The sequence below is a fragment of the Scyliorhinus torazame genome, chromosome 9 (genome assembly GCF_047496885.1).
Source record: "Scyliorhinus torazame isolate Kashiwa2021f chromosome 9, sScyTor2.1, whole genome shotgun sequence".
NCBI classification, from domain to species: domain Eukaryota; kingdom Metazoa; phylum Chordata; class Chondrichthyes; order Carcharhiniformes; family Scyliorhinidae; genus Scyliorhinus; species Scyliorhinus torazame.
The window spans coordinates 48,241,910-48,258,935 of NC_092715.1; the positions used below are offsets into that span (position 1 = coordinate 48,241,910).

The following is a 17,026-nucleotide window of genomic DNA, read 5'->3' on the forward strand; positions in this document are numbered from 1 at the left end:
TAGACCTGTTTTTGCTAGAATTGAGAAGTTTATGGGGTGATCTGATTGATATATTCAAGATATTAACAGGGAAAAACAGGGTAGATAAAGATAAACTATTTCCATTGGGTGGAGATTCTAAAACTAGGGGGCATCGTCGAAAAATTAGGGCTAAACCGTTCAGGAGAGATGTCAGGAAGAACTTCTTCACTCAAAGGGTGGTAGAGGTTTGGAATTCTCTCCCAGTCAGATCAATTGTTAATTTTAAATCTGAGATAGGTAGCAAATATATTAAGGGATTATGGATCAAAGGCAGTTGTATGAAGTTAGGTCACAGATCAGCCAAGGGGCTGAATGGCCTACTCCTGTTGCTCGATGTTGTGGCCATGATTAGATCGGTAAAGGGAACCAAGGTAAAGTGACCTTGCTGGCCCAAGAGTGGTAGGCAGTTTTAGCAGGGATGAGTTCTTGAGGTTGTCAAGCCAGGTTTGTTGGAAAATGCAGTGGGCGGGGTTCGTGAGTGGCCAGACAGGAGCCTCAACCAGTGTCTGGGTGAACATGTTTTATCATCACTTTGTAGATGTGGGTATAATTCAACCTTCTCTGCTTCCCTTTGCCTGTCATTTAGTCAAGATTCTCCTGGCGGATTTTGGAGCTACTTTCAGACACATTTTCCCAGTGCTGGGTCGTTCCAGCATTTTGCAGGATTTCATTGGCGGGGCTGTTGCAAATCTCATTAGCATAATGTGTTCGTAAATCTGACCGTTCCCCACTCTGTTCATGAACTTAACAAATAGGCACCGTTTTTGAAAGGTCTTCCGTGTTCGGAATGACTTTAATCACCCGCGCTCACACTCCATGTCGCTGATATCCGGAGACCACAACAGTAATGTGGTTGCACTGATGGTGATATATAAAAGATCGGTGGGGACATTTGAAGATAGGCATTCTGAAGACCTGCTTACTAGGCTACACACGGAGAACGCAGTTTCTCTCCCCCCCTGAGCCTAGGGGAAAGTCCCCGGACCCGTGGGCAGTGAGTGTCTCGCCTTGAAGCGATTGTCCCTGTCTGCAGGGCCCGCATGAGGGCGCCACGATGTTCCCGGACTGAGCGCGCGGGCGCAGACGGGGCAGCCGTCCAAGCCAGAAGTTACGCAGGTAATGTACTGGGTACATCAACAGCACGGGGCTCATTCTCAGAATGTCGTTTTTTTCCACACCGGCGGTTACTATGGCGACCGCCAGTTGCCATGGTGACCGACCGTGAAAGGGATTCCACATCCAGTCAGCAATTCAAAACTCATTCCGATTCGCTCTTCGACTTGACTGACTGTAAAGATAGGACGCGGGAATGGGATTTAATTTCTTTCTTGAAGCGGTGATCCGCATAATGCGCGGGCGTGGTGAGTGCGCAGGCGCGCAGCTGGCGGGCTGGAGAGCCGGGTGAGTGCGCAGGCGCGCAGCGGGCGGGTTGGCTGGCAGGCGGGCGGTGAGTGCGCAGGCGCGCAGCTGGCGGTCGGTGAGTGCGCAGGCGGGCGGGCTGGCTGGCAGGCGGGGTGAGTGCGCAGGCGCGCAGAAACCGCAGAGTTTGTTTGGGACCGGAGAGGTTGGGCCCGGGGCCGGTACCATGCTCGGCCTTACGCAGTGCCCCAAGGCCCGGCTCTCCGGCTATGTGGAGGATTATCTGGAGAGTGTGGAGGCACTGCCACTGGAGCTGCAGCGGAGCGTCTCCCGACTGAGGGAGATCGATACCCGGTACCGTGGTGAGAGCGGGGCCCGGGAGAGGGGAGGGAGGCCCGCGGGGGGCGAGGGAGAGAGAGACCGGGAGGACGAGAGGGAGGGGAGAACAGGAAGGAGAGGAGAGGGAGCGACCGGGGGGTGGTAGAAGAGAGCGAGAGAGAGAGACCGGGCGGGGGCGGGGGGGGGAGACAAGAGAGGGAGACTGGGGTGTGTGGGTGAGGTGAAGAGAGAAAGCGACGACGGGGGGGGGGGGGGGGGGAAGAAGAAAGAAAGAGAGGGGGGAGAAGAGAGAGAGAGGGGGGAGAAGAGAGAGAGAGAGGGGGGAGAAGAGAGAGAGAGGGGGTTGAGAAGAGAGAGAGAGGGGGGAGAAGAGCGAGAGAGGGGGAGAAGAGAGAGGGGAGAGCAGAGAGAGGCGTGGGGGGCAGAGGAGAGGCAGATGTGGGGGGAGAAAAGAGAGACGGGGCGAGGAGAAGAGAGACGGGGGGGGGGAACGAGGCAAAGAGGCGGGGGAGGGGGCGAGGAGAAGAGCAAGAGAGTGATGGGGGGTGAGGGCAAGGAGAAGAGAGAGAGGGCGGGGCGGTGAGAAGAAGAGGGAGAGGCGGCATGGAGGGGCGAAGACTGGGGGGGGGGGCATGGAGAAGAGGGAGAGACTGGGGGGGGGAGGAGAGAGAGACGGGGGGAGGAGAAGAGAGAGAGACACGGGGGGAGGAGAAGAGAGAGAGAGAGACGGGGTGGCGAGGCAAAGAGAGAGAGACAGGGTGGCGAGGCAAAGAGAGAGAGACGGGGGGACGAGGCAAAGAGAGACGGGGTGGCGAGGCAAAGAGAGAGAGACGGGGGGGACGAGGCAAAGAGGGAGAGACGGGGGCGGGGGCGAGGAGAAGAGCAAGAGAGTGACGGGGTGAGGGCAACGAGAAGAGAGAGAGGGCGGGGCGGTGAGAAGAAGAGGGAGAGATGGCATGGAGGGGCGAAGACTGGGGGGGGCATGGAGAAGAGGGAGAGACTGGGGGGGCGGTGAGGAGAAGAGAGAGAGACCGGGGGGGGGAGGTGCGGGGAGACAAGGAGAAGAGGGAGAGACCGGAGGGGGGGGGGGGGGGTTGCGAGGAGAAGAGGGAGCGACCGGGGAGGGGGGGGAGACTATGAGAAGAGGGAGACACCAGATTGGGGAGGGGGAGTGCGAGGAGTAGTGGGAGAGGCCCGGGGGGGGGGCTGGGTGAGGAGAAGAACGAGAGACCGCAGGTGAGGAGAAGAGCGAGAGGCTGGGGGGGGGGGGGGGGGGGGTCAAGGTGAAGAGAGAGAGACGGGGGGCGAGCAGAAGAGAGAGACTGGGGAGGGGGTCGAGGAGAAGACAGATCCCGGGGGGGGGGGGGGGGGGGGGGGGAGAAGAGGGAGAGACATAAACGGGGTGCGAGGAGGAGAAGAGAGAGACGGGTGAGGAGGAAAAGAGGGGCGGGGTAGGGAGGAGAACAGAGAGATAGGGGCAAGGAGGATAGAAAGAGAGATAGTCGGGGGGGGGGGTCGAGAGGGAGACGGGGGTGCGAGGAGAAGAGAGAGAAAGGGGGGCGAGGAGGCAAGCGAAGGGTGGGCGGCGAGGAGGAGTGAGAGGCGGAGGCGATGAGAGGGACGGGGTCTGGGGAAGAGAGTCGTGTTGTGGGGGGCAGGGGAAGAAAGCCTTGTAGTGGGGGAGAGAGACACGGCGTGGAGGAGGGAGAGAGATGGCGGGATGGGGAGAGAGCGACAGCTGACGGGGAGGGGGAAAGAAAGAGAGATGCCGGGGAGAGAGATTTATGGCAGGTTAGCTTCGGCTGACCACGATATTAAGGGTGTAGGTCTGAAGTACTATGATTTTGTTTACAATGAGAGCCTTTTATAATTGTAAAGACCTCTATCAGATCACCACCACCTCTCCACCCCTTCATAAGAACTAGGAGTTGGCCATCTGGCCCTTCGAGCCTGCTCTGCCATTCAATGTGATCATGGCTGATCTTTTGTGGACTCAGCTCCACTTTCCCGCCAGCGGACCATAACCCTTTATTCTTCAAAAAACTATCTTTACCTTGAAAACATTTAATGAAGGAGCCTCAACTGCTTCACTGGGCAGGGAATTCCATAGATTCACAACCCTTTGGATGAAGAAGTTCCTTCTAAACTCAGTCCTAAATCTACTTCCCCTTATTTTGAGGCTATGCCCCCCGTTCTGCTTTCACCCGCCAGTGGAAACAACCTGCCTGCACCTATCCTATCTATCCGTCATAATTTTATATGTTTCTATAAGATCCCCCCGCTACCTTCTAAATTCCAAGAGTACAGTCCCAGTCTACTCAACCTCTCCTCGTAATTCAAGCCCCTCAACTCTGGGATTAAACTAGTGAATTTCCTCTGCACACCCTCCAGTGCCAGTACGTCCTTTCTCAGGTAAGGAGACCAAAACTGAACACACTAGCTGTGGCCTCAGTAACACCTCATACAGTTGCAGCATAACCTCCCTAGTCTTAAACTCCATCCCTATAGCAATGATGAACAAAACTCCATTTGCCTTCTTAAGCACCTGTAAACCAACTTTTTGCGACTCATGCACTTGGACACCCAGGTCCTTCTGCACAGCAGCAAATTTTAATATTTTATCATTTAAATAATAATCCCTTTTGCTGTTATTCCTACCAAAATGGATAACCTAACATTTGTCAACATTATATTCCATCTGCCAGACCCTAGCCCATTCACTCAAACTATCCAAATCCCTCTGCAGACTTCTATTATCCTCTACACTTTTTGCTTTACCACTCATCTTAGTGTCGTCTGCAAACGTGGACACATTGCGCTTGGTTCCCAACTCCAAATCATCTTTATGAATTGTGAACTATTTGGTGGCCTATAGCCTACTCCTGTCAGTGACCTTTTCGCCTTACTATTCCTGATTTCCACCCAAATGGATTCAACCATATCCTCCATAGCACCGATATCATCCCTCACTACTGCCGAAATGTCATCCTTAAATAACAGAGCTACAATAACTCCCTTACCATCCACTCTGTCCTTCCAAATAGTTTGATAGTGTTCTAGAGAAAAGAGTCCCAGGCTCTTGGAAAGAGCACCCTACTTAAGCCCACGCCTTCATCCTACCCAGTAACCCCACCTAACCTTTTTGGACACAAAGGCAATTTATCATGGCCAATCCACCTAACCTGCAATCTTTGGCAACCGGAGCACCCAGAGGAAACTCACGCAGGCATGGGGAGAGCGTGCAGGCTCCGCACAGACAGTGACCCAAGCTGGGAATCGAACCTGGGACCCTGGAGCTGTGAAGGGACTGTGCTAACCACTGTGCTATAGTGCTGCCCTTGATTTTCTTTTTTGATTTAAATTTTGAAGCTGACTGGTGTTTATATTGCTGCAATTGTGCTGACTTAGCATAAAAAGACAAGTGTGCAATGGCAGTGAGACACAATGTAACAGCCATTTAAAAAACAAAATGGACTAATTTGTTCCTCACTCTGTATGTAGATTCTCTGCATGTATAAATTTCTGTCGGGGTCAAATGTAGTTTAATATGAGTATTTTAATACACTGGGAACTGATTGCAGGCCAGAATATTGATGAATGTTAAAATAGCATCGTGTTCATCATTTCCTAATTTGCAAACTTAGATTTATTTCCCTGTTTCAGATGTTTTGAAGGAACTTGATGATGCTTATGAAAAGTATAAGCAGGAAACAGACATTGCTCAAAGGAAGCGGCTGCTGCATCATCTCCAGCGAGCGCTAATTAGCAGCCAAGAGCTGGGAGATGAGAAAATTCAGATCGTCACACACATGAGTGAACAGGTGGAGAATTGTGCACGGGAGATGGATAGTCACTCCGACTGTTTTGAGGACCCAACTGAACATGAGAAGTCTACCGAGAAGGTGAAAATGGAGGTGCCTCAAACGGAAAGGCCTTCCAGAAGGCTGCGCAGACCGAAAAACGGTGAAAACCGTGAATTGTGCCATATTGGTAATGAAACTGAAGAGGGAGAGGAGCCTCCTAAAGAGAAAAAATCAAAATCTGCAAAGAAGAAGCGCTCGAAAGCTAGACCAGAAAGGGAAATCTCCCCTATTGACTTTCCAATTGATCCTAATGAACCCACGTACTGCCTCTGCAACCAGGTGTCCTATGGTGAAATGATAGGTTGTGATAATGATGAATGTCCAATTGAGTGGTTTCATTTTTCATGTGTAGGATTAACGTACAAGCCAAAAGGTAAATGGTACTGTCCAAAATGCAGAGGTGATACTGAAAAGACTATGGACAAATGCATAGAAAAATCAAAAAAGGATAGGAAGTCGAGGTAGTGCCGACCTTAAATTTTAAAAGATTTTCATAACGTCTGTCATCATGTATAAGAACATTAGCTTAAATTGTATGTAACTATGCAATCATTTTTACTATGGTATTAAACATTGCTGAATTTTGATTTGTGTATAGACTCATGCACCGAGGCAGTATTTGTGTAGATATGCTTATTTAAACTTTTTACATAGGCAGAAATGTGAATTCATTTAGTTAATAAATCTGGAATGAAATGCTAGACTTGTTAGTAATGAGCCTGATGTCTTTTGGGGAGGATCTCTGCTTGGTCTGGCCAATATGTGACTCTTAAATGCCCTCTGAAATGGCCTAGCAAGCCGCTCAGTTCTAAATGGCTCATGACCATTTACTCAAGAACAGTTGGGGATGGACAATAATACCAGCATTGCCCATGACACACTCATCCCAAGAACAAATAAGGAGAGAGCTATTAGTGGATAGACTGTGTATGGTTAATGGACAATGTTGTGTCTGTATTGTGGTCTGCAGTGCTGGCATAATGTTGGAGATTCAAGCCACTGATCTCACTCCACAGGCTGAGGAAAATCGGAGGGCCTTTAAACTGCCTGTTTCAGTAGTAACGATATACTTTCGATAATAGTATCAGCATATGTGACTTCTCCGACCCTACCCAACTATCCATCCAGCTGCAGGCATGTCTTGGGCTCGGAAGAAAATAACATTTTATGTTCATGCAATATTCTATAGCAGTGTTTTTCCCGGGACCCACTTTTGCCGATTGATCTTCACAACACATGCCACGTTCATTTACCTTTGGTCCTCACGATCTAACTGGAATCAGGTTTAAAGTCTCCAGTGTTGAGTAAAGCAAGCATTTTGTTGCTATTGCCCTTCAAGATGACCTACGTGTGCGAGGTTGAATTTTCCATTTTCATAAGATGAGGCTACAAAGGAACTGCACCTGATAATGCGCATTGCCCTCCTTTTAAAAAATTAATTTATGGGACGTGGGCGTCGCCGGTTAGGCCAGCATTCATTGCCCATCCCTGAAGGGCAACTAGGGACCCTGACCAGTAGTTATTTGAGTCTGGCTGCCTCTTTTCAGAGAATGATCCATCTTCGCAGTCCTCTTGCCAGCAGCTAGAAAATGGAAGCAGCTTTCTCCATGATTTGGCGGCAAAAGCAAGTACATGGAGCGCCTTTGATCATACCCAGTGTTTGTGCAGGGCGTGTGATCTGCTCTCTGCTGTCGCTTCTGGCCGAAAGACTGCACACAGCCCGTTTTCTTTAAATTTAAAGGGCTGTAGAGGCTGATATTTTCAATTTAACAGCCAGTAGCAGCTGTTGGGCGCTGCTCCCGTGAACGGGGACAGCGCGGTCGATTGGTCCACAACCCACTCTGTTCTATAGTATCGCAGCAAAGAATGGCTCTGAAGAAATTTGTGAGGCATTTAAAGTAGTTTGCAAAATGATGTGAAATTGTGCAGTGACGTCAGTGTTGATCATCTCTTTATTTGCCCTCAAAACAAAATGCAAAACCACTTTACAATAGTCAAAATCACAGGGTCTGCAATGGAGTTGTAAAGCTGAAATAAAAACAGAAAACGCTGGGAAAAACTTAGCAAAGCTCCATTGTTAAGCTGGTTGGTTCAGAAATTCTGAACATATCGGGAAAGTGTGACAAAGCCCCTTCAAGTTGCTGTTGATTCTATGACTTCCATTAGATACATTGATTCCTTGTACAATGTACTGATTGATCATTGCTTTGCAAATAGAACAACAGTCATTATTTTGCTTTGAGATATGAAATATGAAGATAATAAGGAAATGGAAACTTCATTCAATACACAAGTTAGGACATTGAAAAACAATTAATAAAAAGTCTAGGGGCTACTGAATGGGAAGAGAATATATAGTGTAAATGAGCCATTCATGCTTCTAAACAAATGTAGATTGATGTGCTAATCCATTCAATTAACGTTGAACATCAGCTAATGTATTAATGCCATTTTTACTGGAAATTCCAAACAATGTAAACAGATTAATCTCAATGAAGATTTACTTCATTATTTGGCAATTAAAAGATACTGTACAGCAAGAATTGACCCTGGAAGCATGCAATTCTAGTTCTGAAATTAAGTAGGGTGTCTGCATTAGCATAAGTGCCAACAAAAGGGATGTAGACACTGCACTTGTTGCACAATGTCAGCAAGCAGAAGTCCCTGCAAAATGTAATAATCTTAAAATGGCACCAACTATTGTACAGCCCAACCAATGTTTAAAATACATACACTCAGGCTAGGGTAAGATGCTGATTTAATTAAGAATTGTCATCTTCCTCACTGCTACTAGATGCTTCTCCAAACATATCCTCTCCTGTGGAAGTTAGTTCAAGTTTATTCTTTGATGTCAGCTTTAAGGTGATAAGAACAGGTGTGTTGCTCATGCCAAGAAGAATGAGGTTGCTTTCAAGCATTGGAGTCATGTTCTGAATGACGCTGTCAGGTGTAAAAACTGACAGCACTGTGTCGCCATCAAGATCCCACATACTCACACCACCTGAGGCAGGAGAAAGAAAAAGCTGGTGAACCTCAACTACTTTATTACATTTAAACAAGCATTTAAGGTGCTGACACGGTCAAATCACTGTGTACTGGCTCTCAGATTAGTTTCCCAATTAAAATATCACATAAGAAGAGGACTGAAGTCTTCATTTGGGAGGTGGTTTGAAGATTACTTGAATTATTAAGAGTTTTACCAGAGTTTGGTTTAATGGAAGGTAGAGACACACCATTTTTTGAATTTGATGTTTTATTACTTCTTTTCCATTTGAAGAGGCAATCTCATTCTGCAACTAGCCTCTACTAATACTGTTCTTTAGCTGCTCTGAGGTGGATAAGAGGTGCTTGACGATAGTTGCTTCATTCCTGCACAGCACAGTGGTTAGCACTGCTGACTCATAGTGCCAGAGACCCAGGCTCGATTCTGGCCATGGGTGACTGGGAAGTTTGCACGTTCTCCCCTGTGTGGGTTTTCTCCGGATGCTCTGGTTTCCGATGTGCAGTTTGGTGGATTGGCCATGCTAAATTGCAGCTTTGTGTCCAAAGATGTGCAAGTTAAGTGAATTCGCCACGATCAATGCACGGGCATAGGGTGGGCCTAGGTAGAGTGATCTTTCGGATAGGACCCGATGGGCCGAATGGCCTCCATCTGCATTTTAGGGACTTTACGGATTTTACTCCATCACAGTACCGAGCTCTCATGTTCTATAATTCGCCCTTAGCCAGTAGATTAACAATGTAAATGAATCCAGTGCAAGTTTTCGAGATTCATATTGTGTTGCTGGCGATTGGACATGGATCACTGCTTGCTTGATGAAATGCCTGCAGTCCACCACTTTGGAGTTGCTAGCCTCCAGTGTGTGCTCATGGGGAGTCAGTAACCAATCCCATTGTGTACTTCCGAACAGTCAATTAAGAATATGGTGTGGTTGAAAAACAGAAGAGCACTTCTCCATGCTCTTCAGTGGCCAATAAACTGCTGTCTTCTATACTAAGATATTAACTGAAACCTGGGAAGATCCCTAATCCATAGTTCTAGTGTGCGTTAGGTTGACAGGAATAATTTTTAAAAACATGATGGGTAAAGGAAGAATTTAATCCCCCAAATCATGATTAAACCCAGAGATATTACTTTCAATGGGTATTAGCTGCACATACCTGCCAGAACAATAGCTTTAGATCCACCATCTGTCAAATATACAGTACTGTTTGTTGTAAAGTTAAGGTTTTCATATCCTGGGATAGTCTTGTGGCCTTTTCTGAATGGGTCCCACACTTTCAGCCTTTTTAGTAAAAGGGAAGAGAAAGAAAAACTCACTACCTGTTGAAGCCAAAGGCCTTGTGTTGTGACCCCAGTGATCGAGTGTGAAGATTGCTACACTAGGTGGTTAGCACTGCTGCCTCACAGCACCAGGGAACCAGGTTTGATTTCGAACTTGGGTGATTGTAGAGTTTGCATGTTCTCCCCACGTCTGCGTTAGTTTCCTTCGGGTGCTCCAGTTTCCTCCCACAGTCCAAAGATGTGCAGGTTAGGTGAATTGGCCATGCTAAATTGCCCCTTAGTGTCCAAAGATTAGTTGGGGTTACGGGGATAGGACGGGGTGGGAGGGGCGAGGTTAGGGTGCTGTTTCAGTTGGTCGGTGCAGCACTATGGGCCGAATGCCTTCTTCTGCACTGTAGTGAATCTATAATTCTCTGGTCACTTCTGTGCCTGAATGAGCCAACTGCAAGGCAAAACACAAAGTCAGCTTGTTATCAAGTTGTGATATTCCTGGAAGAACATTCATGATTCATGAACCGAGAGCATCTTTCGCCTGAACAGCATCTTGTCGGGTATCAGCGGACCTGGAAGCAATGCTGGCCAACTGCTCATTGCCACTGCATTTTTGTACATTGCGACCACTAGGGGCAGGTGGCGTCAAGCTTTTTGAAGCTATTAGCTTTTAGAAAAAGAACAGGGGAAACAATGGCAACCCAGCGTCACTGATCTTACACAATCGTACCTCAAGCATCCATGGTTGTTAACAGGTGCCACGGTTGCTTTATGAGGAGGCCACAGTTTGAGTCATTTTGGGGGCATTGTGGGTACACTTCTTGCATTACATAGAACATACAGTGCAGTAGGAGGCCATTCGGCCCGTCGAGTCTGCACCGACCCATTACAGCCCTCACACCCTATCCCCGTAACCCAATAACCCTTCCTAACCATTTTGGTCACTAAGGGCAATTTATCATGGCCAATCCACCTAACCTGCATGTATTTGGACTATGAGAGGAAACCGGAGTACCCGGAGGAAACACACGTGGACACGGGGAGAACGTGCAGACTCCGCACAGACAGTGATCCAGCGGGGAATCGAACTTGGGATCCTGGCGCTGTGAAGCCATAGTGCTATCCACTTGTGCTACCGTGCTGCATTGTGGACACAAGAGTGTAACGGGTGTACTGTAAACCTGAGTATCCCTGTCAATAATACAGGGAGACAGTACCATTCATGTACAATGCTGTCACAGCCATCAGTTTAAAAATCCTTGCAAAATATGTAAATATTTCGAACTTGATTCAGCGACCCCGTTGCGCCTGGTGCTGATCTGTGTGCATGGGGTGAAACAAGCGTGAGCCCCATATTGGGCTCCTGGCCAATCGCAAATCACCTGACTTGCTCCGCCGGCACGATCTGGACCTCGGCTTGTTATATGATTCACCAGAACAGTCGCAGTGCAGTTCATATGACAGACGTCCAAATAGTACTCTCCCCTCTTTCTCCAATTTCACCTGAGGAAGGAGCAGCGCTCCGAAAGCTAGTGATATCGAAACAAACCTGTTGGACTTTAACCTGGTGTTGTAAGACTTCTTACTGTGCTCACCCCAGTCCAACGCCGGCATCGCCACATCATGCCCAATATTGATGCCAGTACCCCATGAATCAAAACCCATTTCTCCCACACCAGTTATTGAGCCGGTCCAACTATATTCTTATTTACCCAATGCCAATTTGTTCATGACCTTGGCAGCAATCTTGAGTTTATTACCTTAGTAGTCTGTGTTTTAGTGTAATTCCTAGCAACTTCCACCTCCTAGTGGAACCTGTTATTAGTCTTACCTATTTCTTGGTACCATGAAACTGGATCCTTCCCCTCCCGCTCTAATTTCCTCTCCAGCCTGGAAGAGATGTCCTTAACTGGCGCCAGGCAGGTCTTCAGGCCTCATGCTCTCAGCTGCATTGAACAGCATCCCCTCCCTCCCTCACTGTACCGTACCCTATACTACCACTATGTTCCTTTTCAGTCCTGCACTTGAATGCCCTATTGCTTGATGGTGCTGGGATTATTTTCACAACCTCCAGGCATTTTCTGCTGCAGTCCACACAAGCTGCCAGTAAATCAAAGCTATTGGATAATTGCAAGGGCTGAGGCTCCTTCATTGCTACATTCTGGATCCACATACTTGTCTCACCTGCAGTCACAGCCTTCTGTTCCTGACAATGGAGCAAATCTGAAGTACCTAGTCTCAAGGGTGTGACTGCCTTCTGGACCAAAGTGTTCGAGTAACTTGCACTGCAGTGTCCAAAGCTCGAACTTGGAACTAATTAATTCTAAGCCGAAGTTCCTCAAGCTGTGGACACTTACTGCAGATGTGGTTGCTGTTCATGTGTCTGTCAGCTCTCATATGCTTCAGCTGCAATGCATCATCTGCCCTGCCATCTTTATTGTGTTTAACTAATTAAGTTTCAACTTTAGAAATATCACTCAACGATTATGGTAGTTATGGAGTTCAATCGGTTATGCTATAAATTTAACATTAAACTGATGATACTGCGGAAAAAAAAGTATTCACTATTGCCCCAATTTAGAGAGAGGAAAAAACTTTAACTTGCCAACCGCCTACCTGCTCACATAATTAATGGTTTCGGGTCTCGCTGTTCTGGTTCCCTCTCTTGGGCCATTTTTCTTTGTGTGAAAGGACAGAAGAGTGCCCACTCCCTCACCACACTGAATTCCCCCATTCACCAAAATCTCAGATTTGAAACACCGGTCCTTGCTGCACTGTTTTGAGTTGCACCTTTGGGTGAACGTTTGCCATTTGAATCTATCACCAATAGAAGGCAGCAAAGGATAATCTAATCCACAGCTGAAGTCAAGTGAATATGATTTAATTGCAGTAACTATAATGACTTGTATTTAACTTTCACATAGTAAAATGCTACACAGGAATGGCTTGAAGCGGAATTTGAACCCACAGCAGATGGGCATTCGGGCAAATGACCAAAGAGGGAGGCTCGAAGCATATTAAAGAAGGAAACAGCGAGGAGATTTCCAGAGTTTACAGCCAAGGCAGTTGAAGGGTGGAGTGATTAAAATCAGGATACCCAAGACTTCTGAATTTGAGGAACGCACTTATCCCCAAGAGACAAGAGGAGGCTCCAGCATTGCAGGCATGGCCCCGGAAGGATTTGAAAACAAGAGTGTGAAATTTAAAATTGAGCCATTAGCCGGAAGCCAATAGAGGTCAGTGAGCACGGGTGTGGGTGAACAGGGCTTGTGTGAGAGGAAACATGGGCAGCAGAGCTTCAGATGAACTCAAGTTCAGGGGGAGGGAAAGATGGTAGGCGGCCAGGAATGCATTGGAATAGTCAAACTTAGAGGTAACTAAGGCATGGATGAGTGTTTCAGTGGCAGATGAGATGAGGCCGAAAAGTTTGTTTGCGTTTTTAACCAGAAGTGTAAAATGCAAAATGGATGCTGCAACTTGGGCTCTTTCTGAGGTTCCAATGTCACATAGAATTTACAGTGCAGAAGGAGGCCATTCGGCCCATCGAGTCTGCACTAGCTCTTGGAAAGAGCACCCTACTCAAGGTCAACACCTACACCCTATCACCATAACCCAGTAACCCCACCCAACACTAAGGGCAATTTTGGACACTAAGGGCAATTTATCATGGCCAATCCACCTAACCTGCACATCTTTGGACTGTGGGAGGAAACCGGAGCACCCGGAGGAAACCCACGCACACACGGGGAGGATGTGCAGACTCCGCACAGACAGTGACCCAAGCCGGAATCGAACCTGGGACCCTGGAGCTGTGAAGCAATTGTGCTATCCACAATGCTACCGTGCTGCCCCTGTCACAGGGACAAGTTATCAACCAGTTTTTATTCACTCCATATATCAATAAATGACTGAGCACACTGGACACCTCACAGGCCATGGGCCCCCATAGCATTTTGAATGCAATGCTGAAGCCTCGTGCTCCAGAATTAGCCATACCTCGAGCAACAACCTTCCCACCAAGACTCAGTTTGAGTTCTGCTGGGACCACTCGCTTTCAAATAATATTATTAAAGAACACAGGTTAAGGTATCCAGACTCTGTGTCTGCTAAAGCTGTAATTAAGAAGTAAATACGTGAGGGAACCATGGGGCTGGATTCACTGCACCCCGACGGCGAAATCGTGGCCGGCGCCAGGGCGGAGAATACATTTAGGTGCACGAAATCGGGACTGGCGCCGGTTCCACGATTTTCCGGGGCCCGAAAAGCAGTACGCCGCGTCGCGTATCACCTACCTATGGCCATTGCTGGAGGCCCCCCCATCATTCTCCGCCCCCCGACCGGCTGAAGTCCTGATGGCGTGGATCTAATGTGGTCCTGCCGGTCAGGATACCAGCATGGCGGCTGCGGACTCAGTTGACAGCCGCCATACAATTTACAGTGCAAAAGGAGGCCATTCAGCCCATCGAGTCTGCACCGGCCCTTGGAAAGAGCACCCTACTTCAGCCCCACGCCGCCACCCAATCCCCCTTTATCCCCATAGCCCAGTAACCCCACCTAACATTTTTGGACATTAAGGGCAATTTAGAATGGGCAATCCATCTAACCTGCACATTTTTGGACTGTGGGAGGAACCGGAGAACCCGGAGGAAACCCATGCACACACGGGCAGAACGTGCAGACTCCGCACAGACAGTGACCCAAGCCGGGAATCGAACCTGGGATCCTGGAGCTGTGAAGCAACTGTGCTAACCACTATGCTACCGTGCTGCCATGGTTGGGGGTGGGCCATTCGGAGGGCAGGGGTTGCCTTATATGGCACCGGACTAATTTTGGGCGGGCGGTCAGGGTCGGGCGCGCGGCCAATCGGAGGCACTATTTGGAGGGTCCAGTTCCGGAGTCTGAATTCTATTTGGAGGGTCCAGCTCCACGGTCTGAATTCGCCATGGAGCAGGGCGCAGCTGCTAGAGGCCTCTGCCATGCGCATGCGCGGCCTCCGAGCCGGAAGTGAGGGGGCCTGTATCTGCAGCAAAAGCTGTTAGTTTCATGCCAGGTTTGCTAGCCCCTTGCAGGGCTATGAATATGTGGCCCTTTCACACAAGTTTTTCTGATGTGAAAGGCCACAATTTTTACGACAGGGTGGGGACATAGCCCCAAAATCGGAGAATCCACCCCATGGTTTCTAACCATTTACTTGTTCACATATAAAGGGTTAATGGTACATTGTTACAATTTCTGGCGATTCCCTGGAGAGTGGATTACTAATGAGGGATTATATTTTGTCCGAGCTAAGCAGGTCATGTGACATCTTAGTGGAATACAGATGATGTATTAATGGGAGGAGCCAGATCTGTCAGTAGTTATGCAGTTTGTCATAGGATCTGAGTCTGACAAGACAGAAGGATTTTAAGTTGAACAGCTTTTCCAAATGCTGCTTGGTTGAGCAGAAGTATACTGAATAAAAGCAAATTACTGCAGATGCTGGAATCTGAAACAAAAACAGAAAATACTGGACAATCACAGCAGGGCTGACAGCATCTGTGGAGAGAGAAGGGAGCTGACGTTTTGAGTCTGATGACACTTTGTCAAAGCGGTGTACTGGATCTGGTCCTGAAAGACGTCTACTGGACCTTGTCCTGAAAGAGTCTCTCTTTACATAGTTAAACAAGTCATCTATTAACTTTATTTATAAGTGGCATTTGAACTGTATTGGGTTGCTGAATTGGAGAAAGTAGCAGATGCAGATAGTACGTTTAAGTTTTCCTTGTGTTTAACTGGTATTTCGTGGATATTGGAGCAGGAGTAGGCCATCTGGCCCTTCGAGCCTGCTCCGCCATTCAATGAGATCACGGCTGAACTTTGTGGACTCAGCTCCACTTTCTGGCCCGAACACTCCCTTTACTCTTCCAAAAACTATCTATCTTTATTTTGAAAATATTTAATGAAGGAGCCTCAACTGCTTCACTGGGCAAGGAATTCCACAGATTCACAATCTTTGGGTGAAAAGGTTCCTCCTAAATTCAGTCCTAAATCTACTTCCCCTTATTTTGAGGCTATGCCCCCTAGTTCTGCTTTCAACCCCCAGTGGAAACAACCTGCCTGCACCTATCCTATCTATTCCCTTCATAATTTTTTATCTTTGTATAAGATCCCCCCCCCCCCCGCCTCCTTCTAAATTCCAACGAGTACAGTCCCAGTCTACTCAACCCCCTCAACTCTGGGATTAACCTAGTGAATCTCCTCTGCACACCCTCCAACGCCAGTACATCCTTTCTCAGGTAAGGAGACCAAAACTGAACACAACACTCCAGGTGTGGCCTCACTAACACCTTATACAGTTGCAGCATAACCGCCCTAGTCTTAAACTCCATCCCTCTAGCAATGAAGAACAAAACTCCATTTGCCTTCTTAATCACCTGTTGCATCTGTAAACCAACTTTTTGCGACTCATGCAGTAGGACACCCAGGTCCCTCTGCACAGCAGCATGTTTTAATATTTTATCATTTAAATAATAATCCCTTTTGCTGTTATTCCTACCAAAATGGATAACCTCACATTTGCCAACATTGTATTCCATCTGCCAGACCCTAGCCCATTCACTTAAACTATCCAAATCCCTCTGCAGACTTCCAGTAGCCTCTGCACTTATTGCTTTACCACTCATCTTAGTGTCGTCTGCATTCTTGAACACATTGCACTTGGTCCCCAACTCCAAATCATCTATGTAAATCGTGAACAATTGTGGGCAAAACACTGATCCCTGGGGGACACCAGTAGCTACTGATTGCCAACCAGAGAAACACCCATTAATCTCCACGCTTTGCTTTCTATTAATTAACAAATCCTCTATCCATGCTACTACTTTACCCTTAACGCCATGAATCATTATCTTATGCAGCAACCTTTTCAAAAGCTTTCTGGAAATCCAGATATACCACATCCATTGGCTCCCCATTATCTACCGCACTGGTAATGTCCTCAAACATTTCCACTAAATTAGTTAGGCACAAGCTGCCCTTTATGAACCCATGCTGCATCAGTCCAATGGGATAATTTCCATCCAGATGCCTCGCTATTTCTTCCTTGATGATAGATTCCAGCATCTTCCCTACTACCGAAGTATGGTAAACCACTGTTGCACCTGTATTAGGTGATGTAAGGTAGGACCTG

General features: G+C 47.7%; 2 protein-coding genes across 5 annotated transcripts in view; one reads left to right on the top strand and one right to left on the bottom strand.

Annotated features, from left to right (window-relative positions):
* Positions 1–865: 865 nt before the first annotated feature.
* ing2 (inhibitor of growth family, member 2) lies at positions 866–6,285 on the top strand. Of its 3 annotated transcripts, none has more exons than XM_072515844.1 (2): positions 866–1,137; positions 5,383–6,285. In XM_072515844.1, exons 1-2 carry the CDS (start codon positions 1,062–1,064, stop codon positions 6,045–6,047), a joined length of 741 nt encoding a protein of 246 aa, XP_072371945.1. In that variant the 5' UTR covers positions 866–1,061; the 3' UTR covers positions 6,048–6,285. The 3 variants fall into 3 exon arrangements, with proteins under 3 accessions (XP_072371945.1, XP_072371946.1, XP_072371944.1); XM_072515845.1 differs by lacking the exon at positions 866–1,137 and adding an exon at positions 1,316–1,382; XM_072515843.1 differs by lacking the exon at positions 866–1,137 and adding an exon at positions 1,526–1,742.
* Positions 6,286–7,516: 1,231 nt separating this feature from the next.
* The window catches only part of LOC140429174 (uncharacterized), a 254,567-nt gene continuing 245,057 nt past the window's right edge, over positions 7,517–17,026 (bottom strand). The window contains exons 30-31 of one of the 2 annotated variants that reach the window (XM_072515841.1): positions 9,744–9,868; positions 7,517–8,583 (exon numbers count right to left, since the gene is read on the bottom strand). In XM_072515841.1, the coding sequence (XP_072371942.1) occupies positions 8,345–8,583; positions 9,744–9,868 (364 nt within the window). In that variant the 3' untranslated portion in view covers positions 7,517–8,344. The remainder of the gene's footprint in view (positions 8,584–9,743; positions 9,869–17,026) is intronic. The other variant, XM_072515842.1, reaches the window with a different exon arrangement.

Excerpts from the sequence above, each read along its gene's own strand:
- ing2 (XM_072515843.1), top strand. The coding sequence starts at position 1,607 with ATGCTCGGCCTTACGCAGTGCCCCAAGGCCCGGCTCTCCGGCTATGTG. Across the intron at positions 1,743-5,382 it reads GATCGATACCCGGTACCGTG|ATGTTTTGAAGGAACTTGAT; the intron begins GTGAGAGCGGGG and ends TCCCTGTTTCAG.